Source organism: Halichoeres trimaculatus, unplaced genomic scaffold, assembly GCF_033239565.1.
Source record: "Halichoeres trimaculatus isolate MK-OKI-2021-1 unplaced genomic scaffold, fHalTri1.1 fHalTri1_scaffold_6, whole genome shotgun sequence".
In the NCBI taxonomy this organism is placed as follows: Eukaryota; Metazoa; Chordata; class Actinopteri; order Labriformes; family Labridae; genus Halichoeres; species Halichoeres trimaculatus.
In genome coordinates this window covers 24,962,431-24,989,430 of record NW_027437184.1, presented here as the reverse complement: position 1 = coordinate 24,989,430, position 27,000 = coordinate 24,962,431, and the positions used below count along the sequence as shown (strand labels likewise).

The window sequence follows — 27,000 nt, the reverse complement described above, 5'->3', positions numbered from 1 at the left end:
ATTATGATACTCTGACACTTTTGTTGGCAATGAAACAGAAGGCATTTCCCTTTATCCTGACCATTACCAGTGTAATATCCTCTTATAAAAGTGACACCTGTTGCTTAATAAGTTTTGGGTTTTGCGTACTTCTAAAATTACTTATCAGCAACACAGCCATAGGTATTTGTCTTCACTGTATGTCTAGAAGATGAATTCACAAAGGTCAGTTTTAACAATTTTCTGTTGCATGTACTCTTTTTTTAATCTTTAGCATTGGCCTGTTTAATGGCAGCATTGAAAATAACTATTGAAATCGTACTCATTAAATAAATATTTATCATATTGTTATTAAGTGGTTCATCATTTATGATGTATCATTATTTCGATTAAGTTTAAAAAGTCTTGGATCCAAAGATGTAAATAAAATTAATTATACGGTATGTTCTACAAAAAATAAAATAAAATAAAATAAAAACACATTTTATGCACTCTTTGTTTCATTCACTGACGAACTAGTTCCGCTTTGTGCGGTGTTAATGTCTGACATGCGTAGTGGACGGTCATCTTCAGTGAAGGCTCTTGCCTAAATTTTTAGTCTTTGATGACGTGACACCGGATAGGCAGCAAACCCGGAACTACTAACATTTTCAAGCTAGCTGCTTATGTTGGAGATACAAAAGTATGACAGTTTCTAATTATTAAATCTTAAAAGCACTCTTATTTGCTGCAGACAGCTGTACTAAGAGAATACCGTTCACAGTGCTTCACCGTTTTTAGCAGTCGTTGACATATTTTCTCCTTCAGCTAACTGCTCGTCATCTTTGTATACCGTCATTTCATTTGAACATTCCTCAGCTGGTTGGTGGACAGTAACGCGATGGAGGGTGATGAGGACGGCCCGGTGATGGAGGACTCTGGCCCCGGCAGGCGGCGCAGGGTGCACGGCATGCTGAAGCTGTACTACGGGCTGAACGAGGAGGGTAAGGCCGAGGAAAAGCCGGAGTCTCTGGATCCCTGCGACATCAACGGGCCGCATTTCGACCCCGAGCTCTTCCTCAACAAAGTGAGAGTCCACTGTTGTCATGTTGTGTATTTACACAGAGATACTACTCATAGAAAGGCTCCTATAACGTTTAATGGTACTGCTGCTACCTCAACAGGCCTACTATTTTTAGCTATGCTTTACTGTGTTGCTGTTAAAATCGTATATGCTTTGGCACCAATTTATGTCATGATGCTTCTCATTGTTGCATCTTTATTTACAAACATTAATATCCGGGGTATTTTAAGCGGTAATGTCAATGCTCAACAGAAAATGCTAGAGCATGTATGAAAAATACAAGATAATTTATGTTGGTTCAGTTTAAAGTCTAACCAAACACAATAATTATCAGTATCCGCTAGCTTTCTTTACCAGACATCATGCATACTGCAGATTTAATTGCGTCTATTTAACTGTCAAAATACGTGGTGTAATAGGAAAAATCTAAGTGATACAGACTATCATATTGATATCATACCACAAACAACTGTTTGAATACAACATTGATTAAAAATGCACTCAGAGTTTTTTTGTAAGACAATCTGAGTCAAGCATTTAACAGTTTGCTAATAATCATGTGACATGTTTTCCTTCTGTTTGTGTTTGTAGAAGGAGCAATTCATAATTATGGCAAAGCTGTAGTTAAAACAGTGCAGAAAATGACTGCTCTATTAATGTTGTGTTTTCCTTTGCAGCTCAGGAGAGAGTGCTCTCTTGCAGAGCTGATGGATCAGGAGACCTGCATGGTGAAGCAGATCCGCTCTTTGGATAGTGACATGCAGACACTGGTGTATGAAAACTATAACAAGTTCATATCTGCAACAGGTGAGAGGATGTCTTGTATACTGTGAGTATATACAGTAGTTTAAGTGTCTAATAATGGTGAATTACTCAAAACCAAACGATACATTGAACCATTTTCTCGTTTGTTGCAGACACTATCAGAAAAATGAAGAATGATTTCAAGAAGATGGAGGATGAAATGGACTGCCTGTCTGCCAACATGGCAGCAATCACTGAGTTCAGTGCCAGTATCAGCGGCACTCTCCAAGACCAGCATACACAGATCACTAAACTGTCAGGTGAGTACTGGCAGATTGTTTTGCAGATGCAGAAGAAGGGGACCTCAAGGTGGTCATTGTCAAGTTTCTGTCTTGCTTCGTTCCTCCTCAGGGGTTCACACTCTGCTCAGGAAGCTGCAGTTTCTCTTTGAGCTGCCTGCCAGATTGAATAAGTGTCTGGAGCTGCAGGCCTACGCTCAGGCTGTGAGATCTCACCGCCGTGCCCGCTGTGTGCTGCAGCAGTACAGCCACCTGCCCTCCTTCAAGGGGATCCAGGATGACTGTCACGCTATCATGGACAAGCTGGCACAGGAGCTGAGGCAAAAGTTCAGGTGGAAATCTCTGCTTGCATTCAGTTTAGAAACACATTTATGGAGGAGCGTAACACCGAGGAGTAGATTTTTGCTTTTGCAGCAGAACCCACTAAAATAGTGTGAAGTATAGATGTTGTCTTGAAACTTATAAATGCTTTTCTTGCTTTTAAGACAGATTCTTAACATTTTACCTTCATTACCTTCTTCTCCTCTCAGAAACTGATGTCTCTTAAAGTGTGGTGCCATAATTCAGTTTTTGTGTCACCCCTGTAGCTGTACAGAATGTTTAAGGAGAGATTTCTTGTGTATTACTTTGTACTCTCTGTAGCTCAACTCCTTTTTTCCTGTTCTGTTGCTTTTTCAGGGACGGTGGCTCAAGTGCAAAAGATTTATCAGAGTGTGTTGAGCTCCTGCTTCAGTTGGATGAGCCGGCTGAAGAGCTCTGTGATAAATTCCTGAGCCACGCACGCTCTCGACTGGAGTCAGACCTGCAGGGACTGGAGGCAGAGATAAGACCGTACCCGTTCACCTCGGCCATGAAAGATGTGTCTGCTCGCAGGTCGTCATCTGCAGCCGCTGGATCTCCCACCGATAACTCCCCTAAAACAAGTGCCATACCTTCACCCTCATCAAACACAGACATCCTGGAATTCATTGACAGAGGCTGCAATGAGTTTGTCAGCAGCTTGTGTTTAGTTATCACATCCTATCAAGAACTATTCATCAACCACGCTCAGACGGGTGAGCTAGCAACAAAAAATATCCCTCAAATGGCAACTGGTAAGCTGCACTCCTTTGTGGATGATCTGGCTGCAAGATATTTCTCACTGGTGGAGCGAAGGATACAAGAAGAGAAAGGCGTAGCAGATAACTCTCTCCTGGTCCGTGCTCTCGACCGCTTCCACCGCAGACTCCAGGCAGTGGCTAAACTGCTGCCAGGCTCTGCAGTGCCAAACCAGGGGACTGAGATAGTGGTTCGGGCGGCGACAGAGCGGGTCAAGCAGTACCTCGCCGCCCTGCAGAGTTTCTACATGGACAGCTTGACAGATGTACGACAGGCTCTGGCCACGCCTCGGCTCTCTGTGGCCAGCGCTTCAGTTTCTGGAGGTGGATCTCTTCTTGGGGGGTCTGCCTCCAGCAGAGACACGCCAACCAGCCTGCCTGAGCTGCTCTCCTCCCTGTCAGCCTCCATCCTCAATCAGATTAAGTCAGTGCTGGCATCTGTGCATCTCTTTACAGCTAAAGACATCACTTTCTCCAACAAGCCGTACTTCAAGGTGAAGAGATTTTTTGTCTATATGCCAAAACTTCAGCTTGTAGCACATCTGAACAAACTGATTCATGGCATTTACTTGATAATGACAGAGCATCTTTTCCTCACAGGGGGAGTTCTGCAGTCAGGGTGTTCGTGAGAGCCTGGTGGTGAGCTTCATAAAGTTTGTGTGCCAGTCTTCTCGGCAGTTTTGTGAGAGTGCAGGAGACAAAGGAGGTTCGACTCCTCCAGCCCTTCTGCTGCTGCTGAGCCGCCTCTGCCTGGACTACGAAACCTCGACTATCTCCTACATACTCACCCTCACAGATGAACAGTTCCTTGTGCAGGTAAACTGCTTCGTCATCCTCTTTCAAAGGCATCGCTTGAAAAAAAAACTGGCCATAAATCACTGTAAGGAAAAAAAATGTTCAAACAAATGTTTCTTTCTCAGCACCACAGTCCAGTAACTCCTGTCACAAGCTTATGTGCAGAAGCCAGGGAGGCAGCACAGAAACTGCTGAATCATTATGTAAAGGTAGGTTTTCACTGACTGTTGCTTCCAGTAGTAAAAGAAAAATGACTCATCAGTGCATGAAAACAACTTGTTCTTTTTTGTTGTTTTATCTGCAGGTTCAGGGACTTATAATCTCCCAAATGTTGAGAAAGAGTGTGGAAACAAGAGACTGGGTCAACACCATCGAGCCACGAAATGTCCGTGCAGTGATGAAGAGAGTTGTAGAGGACACAACCTCGATTGATGTGCAGGTCATACTTAAATCTATCTGATGATCATTCACACACATCACTCTGTGTGTGTGTGGGAATAGATGGTCTCATTAACCCTCCATGCTCCACTACAGGTCGGTCTCCTGTATGAAGAGGGGGTGAGGAAAGCACACAGCAGTGACTCCAGCAAAAGAACTTTCTCTGTCTACAGCAGCTCAAGGCAGCAGGCTCGCTACGCCGCCAGCTACACCCCGAGGTACACTAGCTGCACACATGAAGGAGGTGTCGAAACAAGTGTGGTTATTAGGAGCAGTCTCATTTGGGGAATAGATTTTGCTCTTTTAGGAATGGAATTATCAAGTCTTGGACGTCACTTGGAGGGATTTCTGAATTCACCTGACGTGTAGTCTCTTTTTACTGATTTGTCTTAAAATATAAAACCTGTAGGTAGGGTTCCAGTATTTGATATGAGAAGTGCTTTGCTCGCCATCTTTTAGTCAGATTAATATTGACCAGTGACCAGTTACATATCAGGAGGCTGTAGTGAATGAAAGTAGAACGGTATGCACATAAATTGGATTCAGGGTGTTTTTTTGTTCATTTCAAGGTTTTATACTGTCTATCTGGTACTTTGTAGTTGTAGTAGTACTTTGTAGCTTCACGCCTGAAATACACCGCATACGTCCGTTGCACAGCGTCTTGACTGCGATCGTCAACTCACACCGGCTGCATGTTCATTTCAACAATGACTGACAGACAGCTTCTCTCTCCATTGATAAGTCGCTCCTCAGTCATGTTGGGCTGTAAAACCTCAAACCTGGTCTAGCTCGGCTCATTTTGTCTGTTTATCATCATATCAAGTTATGTTACTGATTTTGGCATGGTCTGTTTTATTTTGAAAGTCACTCGCTGTTTTTAGGTAGTTTCCGATCTCGACTTTCTGTCCTGCTCGATCTTCCCTAGGCTTAATTTTTGCGTCACAGCTCTATGCCTTTCAAAAATAGGATGGCTGTGTATTACCTGCAACAAGACAGACCAGCCACGCAGACGTACTGCAACAGAAGAGATCCTGTCGGAGTTGACACATTGATTTGAATGAAACCCATTTGACCTGTTTGCCGTAAGGCAATGGAGATGCACTGTAGATGCATCCAGTGTACTTTAGTCTCTTGATGTACAGCTTAAAAATATCTGTTTTTCCTCAAACGAGTGTTGTAGAAAAGCCTTATTTCAGCCTTTATCTAAATCATTTTGTTTTAGCTGCTGTCTCTTAAAGGCTTCCCACTCCTCACACCCCTTTCCTTCTGATTGGCCAACCCTCTGAAGCCTGATAGAGCAGAGTTATGAGCAGACCTTGATGTTTCAAGCCTGCCCTCCCAATGTGTGATGAACCAGTTCGGAGATCCTCATTTGATGAACTCATAATTTCTGCTCATCTCGTGAAAATTTTGTGCCAATTTTAAAACGGAACATTTGAGCAGATTATATGCAGTCAACATATGAAAATATAGCAGTTTTAAAACTTTCACATACTTACTTCTAATTGTCATAACTACTCCATATCTATGTTAAAATACTGGAATGTATAACTCCCCCTTTTTGAGCAACAAGTCCTGTTTGGTGTTGTGTCACACAAACCAGTCAGCATGTTAACTTCTGGCTCTCTATAGAATGCATCATATGCTGTTTGTGAAGCCATGTGACATACAGGTATTTTAAAAGTCATCTTCTTTCCTTTTGAAGACAAAACTTTTCTTTTTACCACCTTCAAACCTACCTCATGGTTTTGTTAATTCTGCAAAATTAAAACGCATGTTGAAGAAAGCCAGAGCAAAGTCTCTGTGTAACTTAATAGTAAAATTGAGACCCACTGAACAGATGAGCCTGCTCTACTCTGAAGGAGTGTAATGAACCAGGAAATGACAGGGTTTGTTTTGCTGAAAGATCTCTGGACACAAATTTAGCTAATTTTTTTTATTTGTCTCATTAAAAAAACTGGGCTGTAAATGCTGTAGGTGCATGAAATCTGGGATCAGAGATCTTCCATATGTGCAACATTATTTTGAATTTCATCTTACTCCCAACAGCAGTAACTTGTGTTTACCTAACATATCCAACTCCTCCCATGTAAAAATATCTTCTGGTTCAGAATGCATGCTTTTGTTGTCAGTCAGCCTCTCTTAGCCTCATTTATTGAGTTGCATTTTGCTGTTTACATGATAAATGACAGAATTAGCCCTGTCAGTACTAAAATAGAGCTAAAGTTCAAACCTTTGCTCCTTTCCAACCCCCACACAGCTGACCAGTCACGGCGTGATGTAGGTGGAAATGCCAGATTGTCAGTTTTAGAAACTGAAGGAAACGATTTGGTTCTGCTCCTGAGCTGCTGTGTTTATTTTATGTTCTTCACATAAAGACTCAAAATGACATCAGTGTCTCCTTTGTGCTCTTTGTTATTGAGCAACTTGAAAATGAGTTAACTCGTGACATATTTTCTCTCTGAGTGGCATGGTGTAATTGTTCGTGACAGGCATACAAACAGACACAAGCAGCTAATCTGTATTATCTCCGTCACTTTCACTGTAGGGGGGTCGATTGTTACTGAGCCGTCTTTAATCACAAAACAAGGACATGGTTGTAATTGTGGATTTATTTGAGTGGTTTGTCTTTTGTCTCCCTGCAGCGCTCCCATGGATACCAATCTACTGAGTAACATACACAAGCTGTTTTCTGAGAGGATTGACATCTTCAGCTCAGTGGAGTTCAACAAGGTGAGTGCAGAGCTTCATCAGGCTGTGTGGAGCTCTCCATGAAAATCCTCTCACACACATCTCCCCCTGTTGTTCCAGGTCTCTGTGATGACAGGAATTATAAAGATCAGTTTAAAGACATTCCTGGAGTGTGTACGCCTTCGCACGTTCGGCCGGTACGGGCTGCAGCAGATCCAGGTGGACTGTCACTACCTGCAGATGTACCTGTGGAGGTTTGTCTCAGATGAGAACCTTGTTCACTTCTTGCTGGATGAGATAGTGGGAAGCTCCGCCCACCGTTGCTTGGATCCCGCCCCGATGGAGCAGAGTGTGATCGAAGTCATCTGTGAACGGGGGTAAAGCTCAAAGTGCAGAACAGTATCAAACATCGTTTTACAGAAACAGACTGAATGTCAACACACACTGAAATCCTGCATCAAAGAATCAGCCAGTCTCTCTTACATTACAGCTTTGTTGATTTAGATTATTGTGATTAATTGAATTGAATTGTGCTCAAATACTCAAACCATTACGCAGATCTTAATGTTCCTATTCTTCCTTATTTGACTTTAAGGTGAGCACTTTTACTGCTGTAAAAATAAGAATTAGTCTGTCAACACTACAGAGAACTGAACATGTTATCAAGCACTCACAACCTCACTCCTCATACATGCCTTTCGAAGTGCATATAAATCTCTGCTGCGTGGTAATCATTTTCCAAGAGTCGTTTACAAATTATAAAATATCAGAAGAGAAACTCTGTGATCTCAAATGTCTGCTTGGTAAAAAAGAAGGAATTATCCATGGTACAGGTTGAGCTTTTCTTAACGTTTATCCCCTGGAGGAAACTTGTTAAAAGTGAATGCAGCGTATGAATAAGTTAAGAGACAAGTTATGTTTCGTGGAAATCTCATGTATGCTTTAAGGGGCCTTGTTTTGACTAATTTGCAATCTGAATGTCATCTGATTATGTAATCTGTCTAACACTAAAATGAATAAAACAGATTTATCGTGCCTCTTGCCTTCAAGTTTGTTGATTCTGTTACAACTGTTTGCATGTCTTCTTCTACAGACACAAGATGATGGAATTGTTTTCAGGTGTTCCTGTAAAGTAAGTGAGCGAATGTTTACTTTAATACATGCTGTCATGCTGTCACATGATTGGTAATATTTTGAAGAGTTACGTTTATTATCTTTAAAGTTGGTAATGTCTGAAGTATTGATGTTATTCAAGTGTATTCCTGAACTTCCTCCCTTACATATGGGTTTGACTGTCGCCACCTGATGCGCTCATCTGATTGGCTCAGCCGTCTTGTCCCCACCCTCTTCCTATGACAGCGTAGGGTTCTGATTGGCTGAGGAACCGCTCCGTGCTATGAGACGTCCTCCGAGGGCGTTTTCTTCTGCATGCTGCTGAATGGATCTGCTCCAGTAGTGTCTGAATTTCATCCTGACTGCACCTTTATGCCTAACACCGGTAAGACACCGTATTTACTGTGTTACAGGACAAACAGCCTCGTGCTCTTTGAAATGCTGTAGTTTAATTTTTTTTTTCTGTTAGTCTCGCGCTGTGGCTACATTAGCATCAGCAGGTAACCGTCATCTCAGGTTACAGAGTAGGCTTGACTCTGGGCAAAGACATGACAACTAACAGCACTTTGACCTGAACTTTATCTCCAACTTATTCTCTCAAAAAGCCCAATTACTCTACTCGTTTTACAACACGAGTGAATCAAAGAAAGACGTGAAAATATTCGATGTTGACTGAAATATCACTGGTTAAGTTCTTTGTCCAGGAAAATGTCAAAATTTCAGATGTATTCGTTATATTTTTGTGGGTTAATCATTAGTGATCTGCTGTCAGATTGTGTGCAGGTGGACTTAGACTGGTTTTATTGAGTTTAACTTTTGCTTTATTTGTCAACATTTTGAAATGACGGCCGTCATTGTGTTCAGAAACCAAAGATATAAACTTTGGCTTGAGAAAGAGAAAATATTATTATTAGAAAATACACGTGAATTGGCTCAGTAAAAGCCAGTGTGAAATTATTGAAAAAAAAAAAAATCCGTAAATTATGGATACAGAAGAAAAAAAGATTTTCTGACCTGATAAAATGCTTCCCTTGGTTGAAGACCAGCAAAGAACTGAAGGGTGGACCAGAGTAAAAAAAAAGAAAAAAATATTTTGTTTAAAGTCATCAATCTGACTTTAATCTCATAATCTAAAAAATTATCCTTTGGGTGAAATATAAAAAAATGTGAAACAGTCACTGTTATTTTCTTTCGTAAAGATTTCAGGGTACACATGTTGCATTTAGGGATGTATCGAACTGATCCTGCTATTGGGTTAATCTAGTCCAGACTCAAAAAGTTACACCAGATAACAAAGAGCCTATCCACAGGACAGATTATGCTCATCTGTGTTGAATGGTTTGTAACACCCATGTGAACGCACACCAATGCCCATAGGTCTGTACATTTACGTAAGGCAGAGTTGAAATATCATGAAGGAAGATTAGGGCTGCTCAGCAGCTTGGAGATACTATTCAAGCTGGGGTCATCAACAACTTTGACGGCAAACTTGCAAGGTTTAAATCATTATCCACTGCTTATGTTTACAGTTGAATTGTAATTTCTGTTAGTATTGAAAATTTACTCACCACACATTTACATATCTATAATCCCAAAAACTAACAGCACAACACATACAATTTCATTCCATTTACTTCACAAAGTTAAAAAAGCCGGAATTTGCCAAAACATTATCCTTGGTCTCATCCGACATTTCTAGGAATAGAGACCTAATACTGATATCTGATTGGATCAAAACCATTATTGGCTGATACCAAAGCATAGGTGTATGCTGTATATATATTATGTTGATAATTTAAACGTTACAGGTTACTATTAAGATACAGCACTGTAGTAATAAAAAAAAACAGCATAGTAATGGCTTTGAAAAGATGAAGAAAGAAGAAATGTGTTTAAGTAGATACATCACACTGATAGCTTCATTTACACTGAGGGTTTAGCTGTACTAAAGTCAGAGGTAACACTAAAACAAATTAACGACCTGTTGAAAGAGGAGCCTAGGGAAGAAAGAGTCAGAGATTAATTGTTATTATTTAAATGACAGATTATAATGAGGATTAATGTATTTTTATGGGAATGTATGAGGTTACTGTTTCTCCCTTAATAGCCTAACCATCTCATTTTTCTTTTCTGTCTTTTTAAAATGTGTCTTTTTTCACTCGTCTACATCATATTTACTAATTTCACAGGAGACCAACAATGAAGACAAACGGTCAAACACTCAAACAAAAATCTCCACATGACACAGAGAGGGAGTTTGGAGGAACTCTGGGTGAGTCACAGCAGACCAGAAACCAGCAATTACTTTATTTAAAACATTTTAATATTCACCAAATCATTCACTACACATTCCACATTCAGTAACATTTGCATCTAAAGAGGAATAAGCAAAACCTTTTATTCCCTGCTTTATTCATGCTTCATCATCATATGTGCAAACCCCTTCAAATCATAAAAACTAGATGACATCATGACTGGATGAAGAGTTTTCAAGGAGAAAAAGACACTTTAGAGTATTCAAACTTCACTGAGAGCCATGACTTTTCCCTTAAACTAACTGGATATGCAGCATTTTTCTGTAGATTTTTCTTTCATGGTTTGTTTTGGTGTATTAGCACTCATTTCCTCATATTGCATCTCTTGAATTTTAATCAAAGGCTTATTTTTCACACACAATCCCCTTACTGTGTACACATGTTTTTATTTTGTGTGTTTTGTATAGAGCTCAGGAACTTCATAAAATGAAACATTTTACATGTAACTGCTCCTAACTTTACTTTTGTGCACGACATAATTTGGCAAGTGGAAGTTGTGTACTCTGTTGTTGTGATGAACCAAACATTGAATTCTGAACAGAAGTTTATCAGGTCCCTCACAACCACCTTTTATTTTGACTTAGCACCAGAAAAGCTAAACACAGGAATGAAAAATTTAGCAACCTTTTAATTGTCAAAGCAAAAGGCATTAAGACAGAAAGACTCTACAAATAGATGTCACCAAAATATTGTTGCATATGAATACTTTGTACTTTTAACCAATTAATATTACATATTAACACCATAGACTGTATAATGCATGGATGTAGGCGCCTAGACATCACCCATCTGATTCTGATATTTAATTTTGAAGCCTATCTTTGGCGGTGCCATATTGAAAAGTCAGACTCAGCCTAACCTTGTTCATGTTAGTACGAGGTAAAGATGCACACCTTGTTGTAACTGCCTCAGTGTGCCTCCCTGTCAGATCAGCCATAAGTCGAACTTGGCAAAACTTGTTTGTTTAATAACTCCAAAAATATCAAGTTTAAAGAAAACAACTGATTTACTGTGTATCCTAATAGAGAAATTAGCTCTTCAGACCCAAGCTGTGATTTTGAACCAGATTTTAAACATGTCCATATTCGCTGTAAAGATATGCTTTTTAAATTTGGTGTGTGGATGGTTTCTGGTGTTTTTTCAGACAGCCTCAAGAGGACATGCAATAAACTGCAGTTTTGAAGACTTAATTACAGCAAAGCATTATCATATTTCATAACTGGAGTTTGCCCCTCAATCATCACATTTTGGGGCTTGTCCCTCATGACTCCAGGGATTCCAGCAGAGGGCGCTAATATTATGCCACTCTGGATATAATAAAAATGCAAAACAGTATTCACATGTCTTAAAAAGCAACTGACTTCCAAATAGTAGCTGTGACATCCTGGACTGATAATTACAGAGAAGGCTGCTGAAAGTTTTTTTTTATTTTTTTGCCTTTTAATTCTAGTTATAAATAGATTAGAACTTTATTTGTCATTGCAACCAGTGCAACCAGTGCAATGAAATTTCAAGAGCCCTTCAGACAGTGCAAAACAGTTAAAAGTGCAAAATAGCTGCCATGTTCAGGTACATTTAGGACATGAGGTAATTGTTATGTAATTATATGACGACACATGAGGTACTGATTTCAGCCTTTGTTCAGGACCCTTACTGCTGTTGGGTAGAAACTGTCTCTGAACCGGTTTGTCCTTGTAGTGATTGACCTGTACCGCCTGCCTGACAGTAACAGATTTAGCATGTGGTGTCCGGGGTGAGAGGGGTCCTGGGTTAAAAAATATAATAAGATATATGAACAAAATAAAAATAATATAATAATAATAATAAAATCAGACTTTAGATTTTTTTTCTCTCAGAAATTAGAGAAAAGAAACCTAAGGACTGTTGCCCTCACTTTTCTTCTCCCCTGTTTTCATTATTATCTCCTACAGATAATAACATGTGCACATAAGCTGATAAGTTGGTTACACAAAGTTAAAAAAAAAAGTCATCTTGTGAAAATTCAGAGGCTCTTTTTGATGATGTTGGTCACTGAGGGTGCCGTTGTACTGGCCAGTCGAACCAGCTGCTGGTGGAGTATGAACTATGGTCACACTACTTGAATATGAACCAGACCTAAGGCACATGCACGGCCCGCCAACGTCATCTTGAAGCATCTACACAAAGCACAATCTTATCACAGTCAGCACAGTGAGACACATGCTCTTCCAACTTAACTGAATGATCAGTGTCTTGCTCCTAACTGGAATCATTTGACTGGTGTAGTGTGCTTCCTCCATTCTTTTATGTGGTGCATTGCTATTTTATACAAGCAACTATAGATCTAAGGAGGGAAGCATTGTGAGGAGCTTTTACTGAAAGCAACCAAAGTCTTCAATAAGAAGAAAAACAGCAACGTTAACAATTGATACACAGAGCTTTCAGACTAATTTCCTTGATGTGACATTCAGACAGAGTCACTTATTTCTATAAATGCTCATTTAAATTTTCAGCTTTGTATGTTAGCTTCTTTTGTAGATCATAAAACTGCTATCAGGCCTAAATTAATAAGTCGACATAACTCTGTGCAGCACTGATCACTGGTTTCACAGCATGCACGATGCCAGCAGGACTGCTCATTACAGCTCTAAATGAAAGTCATTACAACCACCCAACTTAGACTCTTCATTGTTAACATGATGTGTAATGAGAGAGCAAATACATCACAGCCTGGATGTGTGTGTGTGTGTGTGTGTGTGTGTGTGTGTGTGTGTGTGTGTGTGTGTGTGTGTGTGTGTTTGTTAGTTTGTGTGTTCATGTGTGTTGCCCCATCCCCTGCTGTCTCCTTTAAATTGAGCATCACAGCTAATTTGCTCTCCACTTATTTTAAAAGTAAAATCATGTTTTGAAGCTGACAGCTTGGCTCTCAGCAGACTGCAGATCAGACAATACTGAAGCGAACCACCCATTTTTATTTGCACTCACTCTGACGGCTTATTTAATCATTTTAGTACTCCCAGTTGTGTAACATGTGCTTTTTTATTCAAATTGATGCTGCCTCACGCCTCTGTAACCTCTTTTCAGCTCTATATTGCCAGCCAGGTTATCCACAGACATCCAGTTTGTCATTTTCATCTGCCTTCATATCTCAGGTGCTGTGTGCATCCCCATCTTTCTCCCACTGACGGTGCTGTTCCTGATCTCTGCGAGCCGATCATCTGACGCCGGTGTGTTCCAGTGGCCTCCTCCTCTCCCTACCACTGACCAGCTGTGGGACCCACTGGCCCTCGTGATTCTGCTAGGCTGGATCGCTCTGCATGCCCTCCTCTATCTGATGCCACTAGGAAAGGTGTGTTAACTCAGAGGCTTTATTTAAGGTTAAAGAGGGGGTATTGGGCTTTTTAAAAGCTGTATTATGCCCTTCTGTTACCCCAGATAACTTTTGACAACAGTCTCTTTAAGCAGAAGAATAAAACTTCACAGTGAAGCTAGAAAAGCACTCAGAGAGCACAGACCTCCACCAAGCAGATTGTGATGTCACACAACACTTAAGTCCTACTTTAATATTATACTCCCTTTCAGCAGACTGTCTGCTACAATTTGGTGTTAGTTGCAGGTTCCTTACCATAATTTGTTACCGGATAGTGTTGAAAATTATGATGACCCAGTACATATTTCATATACCGGACCTATTATGGTGACCTTGTCTTGTATTGTTTTGTAAAGCAATCTGACCATTTATCGTGAAGTTATGTACACATATGGTGAAAACAGCCCTATCTCACAATGATAAAGAATCCTTTGAAAAAATTCTGGATCTAGACGCTGATCCAGATCACCCCCAAAATTTAATCACTTCTTCCTTATCCTATTTTGAACATTTCCTGAAAATTTTGTCAAGATCCATCTGTTAGTTTTTGAGTTATGTTGTTCACAGACAAACAAACAGACAAAGTCTCCCAAAAACACAACCTCCTTGGCGGAGGCTGTTTTGACACATTTGTGCAACACACACAATAAACAGGACTGTTTGTTTTTTAAATGAAGGTTATTGGCCCTAAATTCCAAAAAGAAGGTAAAAAGAAATTATGTGTATGGGTCAGACTGAAGTAGGACACAGAATTCTTAACAATTAATACTGTATGCTTGAAATATCAGTCAAAGCAGCTGTGATCATTTTTGGCCCCAGAGGACAAAATGTGCAGGGTGATTGGGAGGACATTACGAGGGTTAAATCTGAAGTGAGTGTGTCTCTCTGCAGGTGTCTGAAGGATTAGTGCTGAAGGATGGAACCCGACTCAAATATCCCATAAATGGTACGTTCTCTTTTCTTCATTCACTAGTTGATGACACTTGATTTACAATCCTATCTTCATATCTAAAATACTTTGTGACCATACACTGATTAATGGCTGGCGTAATAGAGGATCGTTTTGCACTGAGCATCACTTTCTTTGTTGTGTATTGCAACATATTCTACACATTCTAGGACATTTACAAAACTGTGTCTGTGTTTGAGTTTCGCCCAACTTTAAGCCTTACTTTTTTATTTTTCATGGAATTCATATGTTTTGACTGTTTATTTTTGAGGCAACCTCTCAACTTGTAGACCTCAAATAAAAGTTGACGCAAGTTATGCAACTTAAAGTTTCACATCTTATAACTTTTACCTTTTTTTAGTCCAGGCTCAGTCATCCTGTCTGCCCCCAGGCTGCAGGACTTACTTGTGTTTGTGTGTCTCCCTCAGGTTTTCATGGCCTGTGCATCAGCGGCGTGTTGCTGTTGTTGTTCCTGGGGCTCGGGGCTCCTCTGGGGTATCTGTTTGAGCTGCTGGTGCCTCTGGCAGTGTGTGCAATAGCAGTGTCATTTGTGTTCTCCGTCTACCTCTACATGCGCTCCTTTTGGGCTCCTTCTCATGCTCTCGCTTTGGGGGGCAACACAGGTGAGAATGAAGTCATCATCAAAGGAAAAGCTCGCTGTAAAATACTGTTCAGAAGCTGCTGTCTGTGATGGACTGGGTACTTCACGGCTTTTTTTTCACTTGGTGGAGGATTTTGGTATTCCTCTGGGTAATTATCTAACAGCCCAGCTCTTCAGGAGCCGCAGGCACCAGGCAGCAACTGAACACTCACTTTCAAGTAGTCTGACCTTGCTACTCTGAGAAGCTGTGCCCGACTGCATCCAAACGGCAGAAACCAGAGAGCTTCAAGCTTTGTGATTCAGCTCCTGCTCAACGATTATTATTCTTAACCCAGTTTTTGATTTGCAAACAAAGCTCTGGCAGAACTACAAGCTGTTTTCAGCACAATTTTACAAAAACATACAAAAAAACAGTCATATCCTCCTGTATTAACTTTATAGAATATGCTCAAGCATGTATGATTTACATGCTACAACCTTGAGAGTAATAGAAGCACTTGTCACATCTGTCACACTTAAATGGTTTTTCTACCAGACACAAAGCAGAATGATTCATCCAGCGGCTAGAAATGTGTTTTTTTCGTGTTTCTTTTATTTTTTTTTATAATGGTGCAGAAATACAATTTGACAGAAAAGCAATAACCAAACAAAAATTGATGTGTTTTCTCAACCGACACTGTGTGAAGTTTTAAGAATGTTGGATAAAAACTGAACTAAATCAGAGATATGGTGGTGGAATTACTCAGACTTTATTTAAGGAGCTTTTTTTCATGCGTTGAGATGCATCACCAAACACGATCAAAACCCAAATAAATACACAAAGTAAAGATACAAATACAAAAAAATGAAGAATTTTAAATCATTTATGACGTATGGTGGATGAAAAGAGTTGAACATTAAGGAGGGACTTTTTAAAGAGCAGACGTTAAGATATCTCAATTCTTTAACTTGAGTGGTTTGTTTTTGTCAAAAACACCTGGTTTATCATCAGATCAGAATGTAGCTTAACCTCTTAAAACCCAAGCTTTTGTCTGGTGTGCAGTTTTTAATTCACCTTGCTATGTGGAATAAGTAAGACCTGATAAGTATAAAAACCAAACTTGGTCTTTGTACGGGAAGTTTCATTGTTTGTGTTGTGAGTTCTCTTGTAGTCTTTTGTTAGTAGTGTTATTTAGCTTAAATACATTGTTTTTTTTTTTTTTACAAAAATTAGTGTAATGTTTTGATTTCACCAAAACATGATGTGGGTAGTGTCCCTAAATGTGGCTAATAGGTCAAAGTTTTAAAAATCTAAGTATCATGTGTCTGAGAGGCAGAAATGTAATGACCACATATGTGGTCACTGGGTCCTAAGAGGTTAATTAAATCCAATAGACAGACACAGCTTCACACAGCCATGTTTCCAAAATAGAACTGACACCTACATTTGAAAAAAGAACTGGATATTTGGTTTTAGAAAAAATAACCCTGTCTTTAGTGTGAAAAAACACAATGATGATAAACCACATGTTGGAACTTTGATGTTGGAACAGGTTTTCCCAAGAATTTACTTGATATCAGCCATCACTCTATTCTTTTTCTTTTATTGCCTGGTGTAAAATTTGCTCCATGATAGCATATTACCATTTCCTAATGTACCAAATATTCTGAATTCAATCAGGGCTGATGGGAGTTAATTGGCATTTACACTCTCTTACTGCCGGCCAATGAGCAGAATGTGGTTCGGCATTGCTTTGCTCAATTAAGCAAGTCCTTCAATTGAACAGCATTTTCTACTCATACTTAGCTCTATATAGCATTCAGAAATAGAAATGTGACCTCAGAAATGAGCAGTTTCCATGCCACATGTACCAAAGCACCCCCACTCCATTTGGGGTTGCTGTCCAGTATTTCTGCAGAAGCTGCCTCACAGCTCAATAGATTGATGAGCCATCACATTGTTCTTATTTGCATTTTTCACATGTTATATGATTATTTTTTTAAATTGTATTTTCATGTGGAAAGGAGAGATCAATACAAAAGTATTACACCATTATTGCAGGTAAAATCAAGGTCCTTCCAGCTTTGTTTTGAGTCCAGAACAAAAAAACGCAACATTGTTTATTCTGACTGAGTTCGGAGAGGTAGAGTCACAGTTGGCACAGTCCTTTGATAGCATATTATTGAATGCCCACTCTTCTGGGATATATTAAATTTCAACCAAAAGTTGAGAGGAAACAAAAACAAAAAAGAAAAAAACAACACAATAGTGGATACTTTTTAGCCGTTAAAGATAGAAATATTATTTTTTCGGGTTGAACTTTCGGGTTGAACTCTATCAGATAAAGCTGGAAAGCTCTATTACTTCTTTAGTAAAGGTAGGGCAGCACAGAACTACAGACAAAGAACTCGGGTGGTTGCTTGCCACTGTTGTCACAGGAAAATAAGAAAAAGGAGTAAACAAGAGCCAAGAAAGATTTAATGCTTCAATAAAAAATAAGATTACCAGTGGGATCAAATGCAGTCTGCTCTCTTAGGGGAAATAAATGTAATCCAGTTGTTCCTAAATCTGTAAAATTTGTCAAATTGTAGTTTTATTTGGTAGGTCATTTTTTTCATTTTAAATATCTTAAAAGTTATTCCATCCAATCATCCAGGGAGGGCTATATTGGATTTAACCATCTCCTTGTAATGGTTTTCTTACTTGCTGTCAAGAGAAGTTGCATCAGTTTAAACTCACATTTATGTTCTAAAAAAAGAGACATAACCTCAAAACTCTGAGGAACTTGAGTGTTAAAAACAGAGCTCAGGGAAACCTGGATACTTCTTCAGAAAGCCTTCAACTTAGAACGTTCCCAAAAAATGTGACAGTGGTTAGCGACATTTGAACCACATTATCTCAAGCATGGTGAATGTGTGCCTCTGATGATGTGCTGATTTAAAAAAAACCTGATGACATTTTTCCAGCAGTGTTCTCTCCAGCTTATGGAGCTGGAAGTTGTCCACTGGAAGGACCAGGATCTGGCCCACACCTGCTCAGAGATCTTAGTCCCTGAATCTCTTTCCCATTTCACTTTGACGCATGTTACATGAATTAAAATGTAAAGATTCCATTAACTTGACAGACTTAGACAACCTGTAAGTATGATGTTTTAATGCACACATTCCTCTGTTATGACCAGGAAATCCACTATATGACTTCTTTATCGGACGAGAGCTCAATCCTCGGATCGGAGACTTTGACCTCAAGTATTTCTGCGAGCTCAGGCCGGGACTGATTGGCTGGGTGAGTTTATCAGAAGAAGTTCTGCCAATATATAATTGTTCCAAAACATAACCTTTTGCACCAGTAGGCGTGTGCTAATGAGCCAAAAAGTCATCATCTAATTCACAAAACATGTGCAAAGGGTTAAATCCTCCAAAAAGTACTCTGCAGAGCAAACAGTGTCTCTGTGCTTAACCCATGCGCTCATGGGCTGTGCCGTTAGAAAATTACACAAGAGGTTATTGATGTATTGATTAGTCTAAAGGAGCTGTGTTTTGCGGGCTCACTCAAGGAAATGAGCTGAATGTAAACTGTGACATTTGTGTCATGTCTGTCCTTAATTGGCCCCTAAATACAGTGGTAGGACTTGCTCTCTCTGTTCAGCCCAATGTGCTCATGGTTTCACTTCAACATCCTCATGATGAGACACAGAGCAGATTTACATAATGGACTGGAGATGTGGCAGCTTATCTCAGTCGTCGGGTGCAAAAATGGAGCGAACTGCACACAGCTGCAGATCTATGTGGGCGTTTCTGCACTTGAATATCATCAGAGCAGTTTCCTTTGTGAATTATAGATTGAGAAGGAGCAGACCGTGAGGACCAGTGATGTGCAATTCTTGGTGCTATCAACAGTCACAATCCATTCTTTGTGAATCCCCCTCGAGTCTCGCTCAGTGTGACATGGGATACTTCTGTCTGTCCACTTTCATCAAGTACACTGTGTACCCTGTGTACTTACCAGTGTAATGCACAAATCTTAATGGTAGTGTTGTCTCAAATCAAGTACCGTTGCTTTGCAGTTACAGGAAATGATGATTAGATTTCACAACCATGCACAGGTGTTCTGCTGTTATTCATTAACCAAACATCAGCCCCTATTTGATTCGTACCAGCCCCTCCTCTATGTAGCCTAGATGGAGACCATTGAGGGTGAGAAGCTTCCATTGTTCTAAACTCAACTTTTTGATTGTTTTGTGTGCGACAGCTAAGAAACAAAGTGTAATGCTTTTGTCCATACTGTCAGTGTGAACACACCTATTTATTTAAAATAGTGTGTGTAAGTGCAGAAGTACCAAGGATAACAAGATTACATTTAACTGAGAGAATCAGAACATCCAGAGCTAAAATTTTCTCAAGCAGGAAAAAAAAGCTACAAAACTAGATTATTTAAGTGAAACACATTGACAGACTGAAAATCAAATTTGATGTCACAACCCACAAGGATTAACTAAAACCTCTGTAAAAGCTTTGATGTATTTCATTCTGTATGACTGTTTTATTTTTTAAGTCTGGATTCAGTTTTGTTACTTTGTTACTGATAGTTAACTCAGTTTGAAAACTCAAACAGTCCAACAGGGGGCGATGTTGCTCTCCCATGACTTTCCTCTGACACAGAACGTTGAGCTCTCCCTGATGAGCTGACCCAGTGAGACATTTATTAGAGGACGAGGATGAGCCTCATCAACTGTGTCTGAGTCATCAGACCCAGTAAGACAAAATGTAAAATTATCAAATGAGATCCACAAAACGAAGAGCAGCTTCTCTTCCTCTGCACAGCAGACACGAAGAAACAGGGACAGGACGATCATCGGGTCACACTGGAAGATACTGGTGCAAAGAGTCTTTTGTTTACATTTTATGGATCTTCATGTTCAGTAAAAGCAGTCAAACCTTTGCTTGTCTTATTGTTTTTAAGCTCAGAGCGTAGGAGAGGACAGAAAAAGCTCCCACCAACTGACTACAGACAGTGTGTGGGAGATTTCTGCTTCCTGTCGAATTTTAAAACTAATACTTTTAACTTTCAGTATCTCACTGTTGTGCCCCAAAAATCATCTCAAACAATGATCATTTAACCCCATTGGTGTTTATATATTCATTACCATGAATGAAATATGCAACTGTAAATAGGTTTTTGGCTTAGAAGGTACCATCCTCCTTATCAGTGTTTTGTGACCCTCACTTTGGGACCCTCTGTAGGACATGTCACTGCACTGCATGTTTGAAGTTTGTTGTATCACTTTGCATCTCTTCCTGTGTTGGAGTCTTCATTGTCAGCCTCTACTCTCTCCATTTTTCTCTTAGGTGGTTGTAAACCTCGGCATGCTGATGAAGGAAGTGGAGCTCAGAGGTTCGCCCTCACTCGCCATGATCCTGGTCAACAGTTTCCAGCTGCTGTATGTGGCCGACGCTCTGTGGAACGAGGTGAGGGGAGACTTCCTGTCATGTTTACTTGTGCTCTCTGCTTTTTTGCTGAAATCTCTGTTCTATCAAAACAGGAGGCTGTTCTGACAACCATGGACATCGTACACGATGGTTTTGGGTTCATGCTGGTCTTTGGGGACTTGGCCTGGGTCCCCTTCACGTACAGCCTGCAGGCTGCCTTCCTGGTTGTGCACCCACAGACACTGAGCACGCTCGGAGCAGCAGTTATTATTGCACTGAATGGTAATTTTCTCTTAAGTCTCTGAGATGATGCACCTTACAGTTAAAGACACAGAGGCTGACAGGTTTCTCTTCTCTTTCAGGGATTGGATATTATATTTTCAGAAAATCAAACTCACAGAAGAACCAGTTTAGACGAGATCCTACTCATCCAAGTGTTGCAAGTCAGTACTTTAAAAGTTTTCTTTGTTATTTCTCCATAAAGAGAAACTTACCGACACAGAGAAAATGAATATGCTCATCTTTCATGTGACAGATTAAATGAAGTAGTAGAAGTGGAGCTGGTTTGAAATGTCTTTTATGCTTCACTCTGACATATCTCCATTTCCCATGACCCCCTGCAGGGCTTGAAACTATTGCCACAGCAACAGGGAAACGTCTACTGGTGTCCGGCTGGTGGGGTCTGGTTCGTCATCCTAATTACCTCGGTGACCTCCTCATGGCCCTGGCCTGGTCTCTGCCGTGTGGTAAGACAGCGTAACAGACACAGCTCAGCTTGTTTCTGCATGCAGGCCTCACCCACACAGTTAGAAACACAGCGAGAAGGAAGATGAGGTCAGTGATAAGAGATGTTTTTAAGTGCATCCAGTCATATTCAAAAGGAGAATGAAAAGATTTGTCTCACCCTCGCCCCAAAAGCACTTCTCTTTCTTATCGTTTCATCCTAAATAGTCAAGACCACAAACACACACACCTTCCCCACTGAAAATATCAGAATAGCTTTTCAAAGTTAAAAGTCAATTGTTTCAGAAACTTTGTATTGAACTTCCTCTTTTCGTAGTTGAAGAGCCAAACACTGAAATACAAGAGAGCTGTCTGCTTTTCTTTATCCCCTTGTTGTCAGAAAGTCTTCGTCAGGGACAACCTGACAAAGGCTCGGCGCTGGAAAGTCTGTGATTATATCAGGAGGTCAAACATCACCAGACGTGACAATAAAAGCATTTTAATTGGTTTACTTCTGTGAAGGATCTCAGTCATCCAGGTCAGGGTTATTCAAAGATTAGCCCGATAACTGTAACTGTGACTTCTCGACCCCTCTCACCTCTCCTCTGAAAAGATTCTTCAGGTCGAAAACAGACGAGTGGATAGAGCCGGAAATTAAACATCTGTAAAGGCCGTCAATCCTTAGTGACTCACACGGGTCGTTGGTGGAGTCGTTGACCCAGTTCCTACACAGCAGAAACTGAAATCTAAGTGTTTAGGTCTTATTTTCGTAAAATGTTGTCCTGTTAGACTTGATAAGAGCCACATTCACCAGACAAGCCACAAAAAATGTCTTTTCAAAGTGTTCAAAAATAGAAATGGCGCCTGAATTGCTTGTCAAGAGTTAAAATTTTGATGATTAGTTAAGAATAAAAAACACTGGTAAGAGCGCGGTCACACTGGCCATCCAAAACGTGCCGTGGCTAAGCACGATTGCCCCCCTGCAGCGCTGTTCCCCAGCTGGAGAGTACGGCCAGCGGTCACACTACCCCAATATGAACCAGACTTTAGCGGGTATAACACACGCGCACGGCCCGCCTACGTCATTGTGAAGCGTCTGTTTACATGAAGCGCGATCTCATCAGAGTCAGCACAATGAGACACAGAGAGCACTGCTACAACTTTAGAGACTTTTGGATTTATATTAAGTCGTTTTCGCCCGACACAGCCCTCTAACACCCCCGCTTTGTTTAATTTATTGTCGAGAGATGCGCTCGCGGTGATTGTACGTAATGGATTGCACGCGCTGTCCACGTGCTTGTGCTCGTGCATGAAGTAAACCGTGCCGAAGCCCACCTCTTCGAAGCGTGCCGAAGCACGGAAGGGAATTGTGCTTGAGCACGGCACAGTTGCGGTCATACTGGCCTTTCCAAACGTGCTTTACCGCTGAAGCGTGCTTAGGCAGGGCACGATTGGCAAGTGTGACCGCGTCCTAAGACTAGGGGTGGGGTGCGTCAATCACAATTTTCTGGCTGATCACCGATCAACAATCTTTAAAAAACCTGACCTGATACCAATTTGGGCTGATACTGATTTTTATTTTTTATTTTTTATAACTCACAGCATATAACTTAAATGTTCCAATCTTATTTTATTGAAAAATCATTGAATAATACATGTGAAACAATAAAATCTCTATGTTTTAACTTAAACAACCAATTAAGTGTCCTGAGTTTTAGGTCTCAGAGCAAAAAGCAACAAAGGCCCTCCTGGAGGTATAGCAGATCAGTTTAATTTGTAAGGATGGGCTGATCACCGATCCCTGATTACCGATCACTGATCCCCCAAAAATTAAGAAAATTGGCACCGATCAATCACTGCATGTCTATATAAGACATTTATTCTTTTCAAGAAACTAAAAAAGCAAATGAAGCAACAACTAAACCAAATCTAACATGATCATCAGAACAACAGAAATACTGACAATGGTCTCAAACTAACTTGCTATCAGCACATTTGGCTGATGCCGTGAAAAGACTGAAGTCTCTGTCATTGTTATATTTAGAATTCAGATGATTCAGAAACTAATAAATAATTTGGATCATTAAACTGTTATTACCACTGATGCAGAAACTACAAAGCCATCTTACTGTTATTTGTTCTCTGTAAGCTGCCTTATGTTTCTCTCACATCCTGCTTCCTACAGTGACTGTCAGACTTTTGTTAGCACTGACACGTTCAGCTCATTTGCATTCAAACTTTCAGTTTCTCGCCTCCTTTGTAATTGAGATGTACTGTATTTCCCACCATAATTGCTCCTGCAAATGTCACAAACCGCTAAATTATGCACTCAAAAGAAAAAAAAAAATCATGCCAACGCGTTCAGGACTGATGAAAGCTGCTCTGACAAAGTGGAACAGTAGTTACATCAAGACCCTGACTGAAGGAACAATGACTGCAACAGAAAAAGGTATTTTTCTCTGAAGCACTCAGAGTTGCTGTCTCAAAAAAATCGACTCGTAGCAACCGTGGGAGCATTGTGAGCTGCATCGAGCTGGTATTCACGGCGAGATCTTTGTGTTCTGGAGACTGTACAGCACAGAGGTGGTATACAATAATTACAGCACTTTTCATGTCATGAGCATAATGAGCATTGATGTCAAGAGAGCTGCTTGTTTTCTTTGTTTGGACGATCATTTGAAATTCATATCAGTGAGTCATGCCTGTGTCGTAGTTTCTTTTACATTTAGTTATGTAAACTGTTAACCTGCTGCTGACCATCTGCATGATCCCCTCAGGTTTCTCACATCTCCTGCCGTACTTCTACGTCATATACTTCACCGTCTTGTTGATTCACCGAGAGGATCGAGATGAGAGGCATTGCAGGGCCAAATATGGACTGGCGTGGGACACCTACTGTCGGCGTGTGCCCTACAGGATCTTCCCCTATTTATATTAAACAAAAACAGAAGAGTTAAATGGGACCAAAACTATCACATCAATCCAGCAGCAGTGAGCAATAACTTGAACTGTGCTATTTTTCAGGTACAGTTTGATCAGCACTGATTTGTATGTTTTCAATTAAAAATTGGTGTATCATTAGTTTTCTCAATTTCAATGTCCTAAAAATCTGATATAAGACAAGTTGGTCTTTTAAAAATGAGCAGGCTTAGAAAGAATCCTTTTTCCTGAATGAGAAAACACCCCACTGGAAAATTTTGAAATAGGTTTCCCTCCAAACACTTGTGCCTTTTTTAATGGAAAGATTTCTCATAGCATTTTATTAGTTTTATACTGTCTTTTCTTTTGAGTGTGTGGTTGATGTTTTCTGTGACTTACATTTAAAATAAATGTATAAAACAATAGCAATCTTCACAAAATCATGTGTCATAATTTCATTAATAGCAAAGTTATTTAAACCTCTGGAAAGTTTGTCAAACAAACACATACTTCAAGCTTAGATGTTATTAGTTTGTCTGCATGTGTGGGAATGAAAAACTTTATTCCTTTCATAAAGGGTTTACTTTAAAGATCCCATATTATGCAAAAAATCACTTTAAGTCTTTTAGTGAAATTTGTGGGTCCTCCCAGCCCACAAAATGTGATATTTAATGACAAAACCTGTACTTAGTAGTGCTTGTGAATGTAAAATCCTGACCTAAAACGAGCTGTTTGGAATTTCTGAGGTTTGCAGACGTCAGCGATTCCCTTTTTTAACCAACCAGGAGCAAGTCTGACCTGATTGGTCCACCTGAGCAGGTAACCCCCTCCCCACTGCTGCTCCAGCAGCCATCACTGCTTTGTTTTTGGCTGTAAACAGCCACATAGTTCCATGCTCAAGCTTCCCATCTCAGAAGAAGACAAGACTAAGTGGCTAGAGTTCAATTATCAAGGAAATGTTCCAGCTACACTCAGTAAAACTGTGCAAGTGTGTGCTAGTCACTTCACGGCCGACTGCTTTTCCAACTTTGGACAGTACAACAGAGGGCTAACGAATAGACTGGTCCTGAATCCAGGCGCATTACCAACCATCCACCAACAAACCTCGGACCCTGGAAATGTGAGTATTTTATGCTGTGTGCTGTGGAGCAGATGTAAGAGCTTTTCCTCAGTGTCCCCTCTGTCTCTGTGTTAGCTTCAGGATGCTAACTTTAGCTGCGGTTAGCCTGTTGTTTTAGTCTGTAATGTTACAGTAAACAAGCTTCGCTGTTTTCTAAACATTGTGCACTTGGAGCTTGTGGCACCGCTCTCAGTGACTCGGTAGAGTGGGGCGGTATCAGCAGTGGCTCATTTACATATGAAGGTCACGCCCACTAAATCAGAGCGTTCTGAACAGAGGGGCTATGAGAGCCTGGAAACAATGCTGCTGTGCTTGATTTATTGACTTTTTGGACCAAAACATGTTGCTACCATTTCATGCAGACATCAATGATCCATATCAAACTGCAGAATATGGGACCTTTAAAGGGTCTTTACCTGCGTGAGTATGCTGGGGAGAGCTTAGTGAAACAGCTAATAGCTTTTAGCTGCTATCTCTCCAGCCTGTGAAAATGACAGCTAATAGCTGTGTCAGTTTTTAAAAACCCTTCCAACCTGTTATCTTCATTCTTTTTAAGTGGATTTCTTTGCAGGCCTTAATAGCAGCTGCTGCCAAACCTCTGGGCTTCTTTAACGACTGTCAGGCTTCAGCTTTGAATCAACACTTCTCCAAATTACTCTGAAGAAACAAAAGGTACACATGAAGTGTTTGTGGCAGTGAAAGCAGCTAAAGGCTGCTGAGGGAAAGTCCTGAATCAGACTGAAATCAGAGATTCTCCTCGAGGTCTTGCATCAGAGCAGGTTGATTCACTGTGGAGGTGACAGGTGGGCGATTATTACCAGACTAATGCGTCAATGTGAGAAAAAAGCTTTTTTTTTCTTTAAAAAAAGTGCTCTCTAAGTATATCTTACATGATGATGTGTTATAAACATCTCATTTTGTATAATGCTGGAGTTTGTTTTGGTAATTTCTCTCTCAGACTGTTTGCATCCTCATTGCATTAACAGATATTGCATTTTTGTCTCAACATTTTGCGTGATTAATTTGCCCTTTTCAATTATAGGCAACCTTTCAGTTACACTTTAAATTATATTTACGGTGGAGTGTGCAGAGCCGAGCGCTCTGATGATGCAAACCTTCACTTTCCACCTTTAAGCCCATTTTCTCTGCAGTGGGCCTCTGGCCTCGCCTACACACCACTCAAGCTGTGTTGTTTCAGAAGCTGAGTGCTAATTAGGAATGTACTTGTATAATGAATTGGCTGTCTGTATGTCGGCTGCAGTTATGCAAAAGCTTATTTATGTAAATGTTTATGTTTTGACTAATTTTGGACCACTTCTTGAAACAATTAAGACAGAGAGGCAGGATTTCATTACTGTGCCTGGAAATAATTCTGGAAATTATTATGGGATAGTTG

The 27,000-nt window shown here is 40.3% G+C and overlaps 2 protein-coding genes across 2 annotated transcripts; both read left to right on the top strand.

The window, feature by feature from the left end:
- The first annotated feature begins 559 nt into the window (after positions 1 to 559).
- vps51 (VPS51 subunit of GARP complex) lies at positions 560 to 8,137 on the top strand. Its single transcript, XM_074672997.1, has 12 exons — positions 560 to 661; positions 838 to 1,045; positions 1,720 to 1,849; positions 1,960 to 2,106; positions 2,198 to 2,417; positions 2,764 to 3,676; positions 3,783 to 3,998; positions 4,103 to 4,186; positions 4,282 to 4,416; positions 4,512 to 4,633; positions 7,061 to 7,148; positions 7,227 to 8,137. The coding sequence occupies exons 1-12, from the start codon at positions 645 to 647 to the stop codon at positions 7,485 to 7,487; spliced, it is 2,541 nt and encodes an 846-aa protein (XP_074529098.1). The 5' UTR covers positions 560 to 644; the 3' UTR covers positions 7,488 to 8,137.
- Positions 8,138 to 8,504: 367 nt separating this feature from the next.
- Positions 8,505 to 24,810, top strand: tm7sf2 (transmembrane 7 superfamily member 2). The gene is made up of 11 exons (XM_074672568.1): positions 8,505 to 8,604; positions 10,409 to 10,491; positions 13,666 to 13,862; positions 14,775 to 14,829; positions 15,261 to 15,455; positions 18,595 to 18,698; positions 20,762 to 20,881; positions 20,956 to 21,124; positions 21,205 to 21,285; positions 21,466 to 21,588; positions 24,343 to 24,810. The coding sequence occupies exons 2-11, from the start codon at positions 10,419 to 10,421 to the stop codon at positions 24,501 to 24,503; spliced, it is 1,278 nt and encodes a 425-aa protein (XP_074528669.1). The 5' UTR covers positions 8,505 to 8,604; positions 10,409 to 10,418; the 3' UTR covers positions 24,504 to 24,810.
- Positions 24,811 to 27,000: the final 2,190 nt, after the last annotated feature.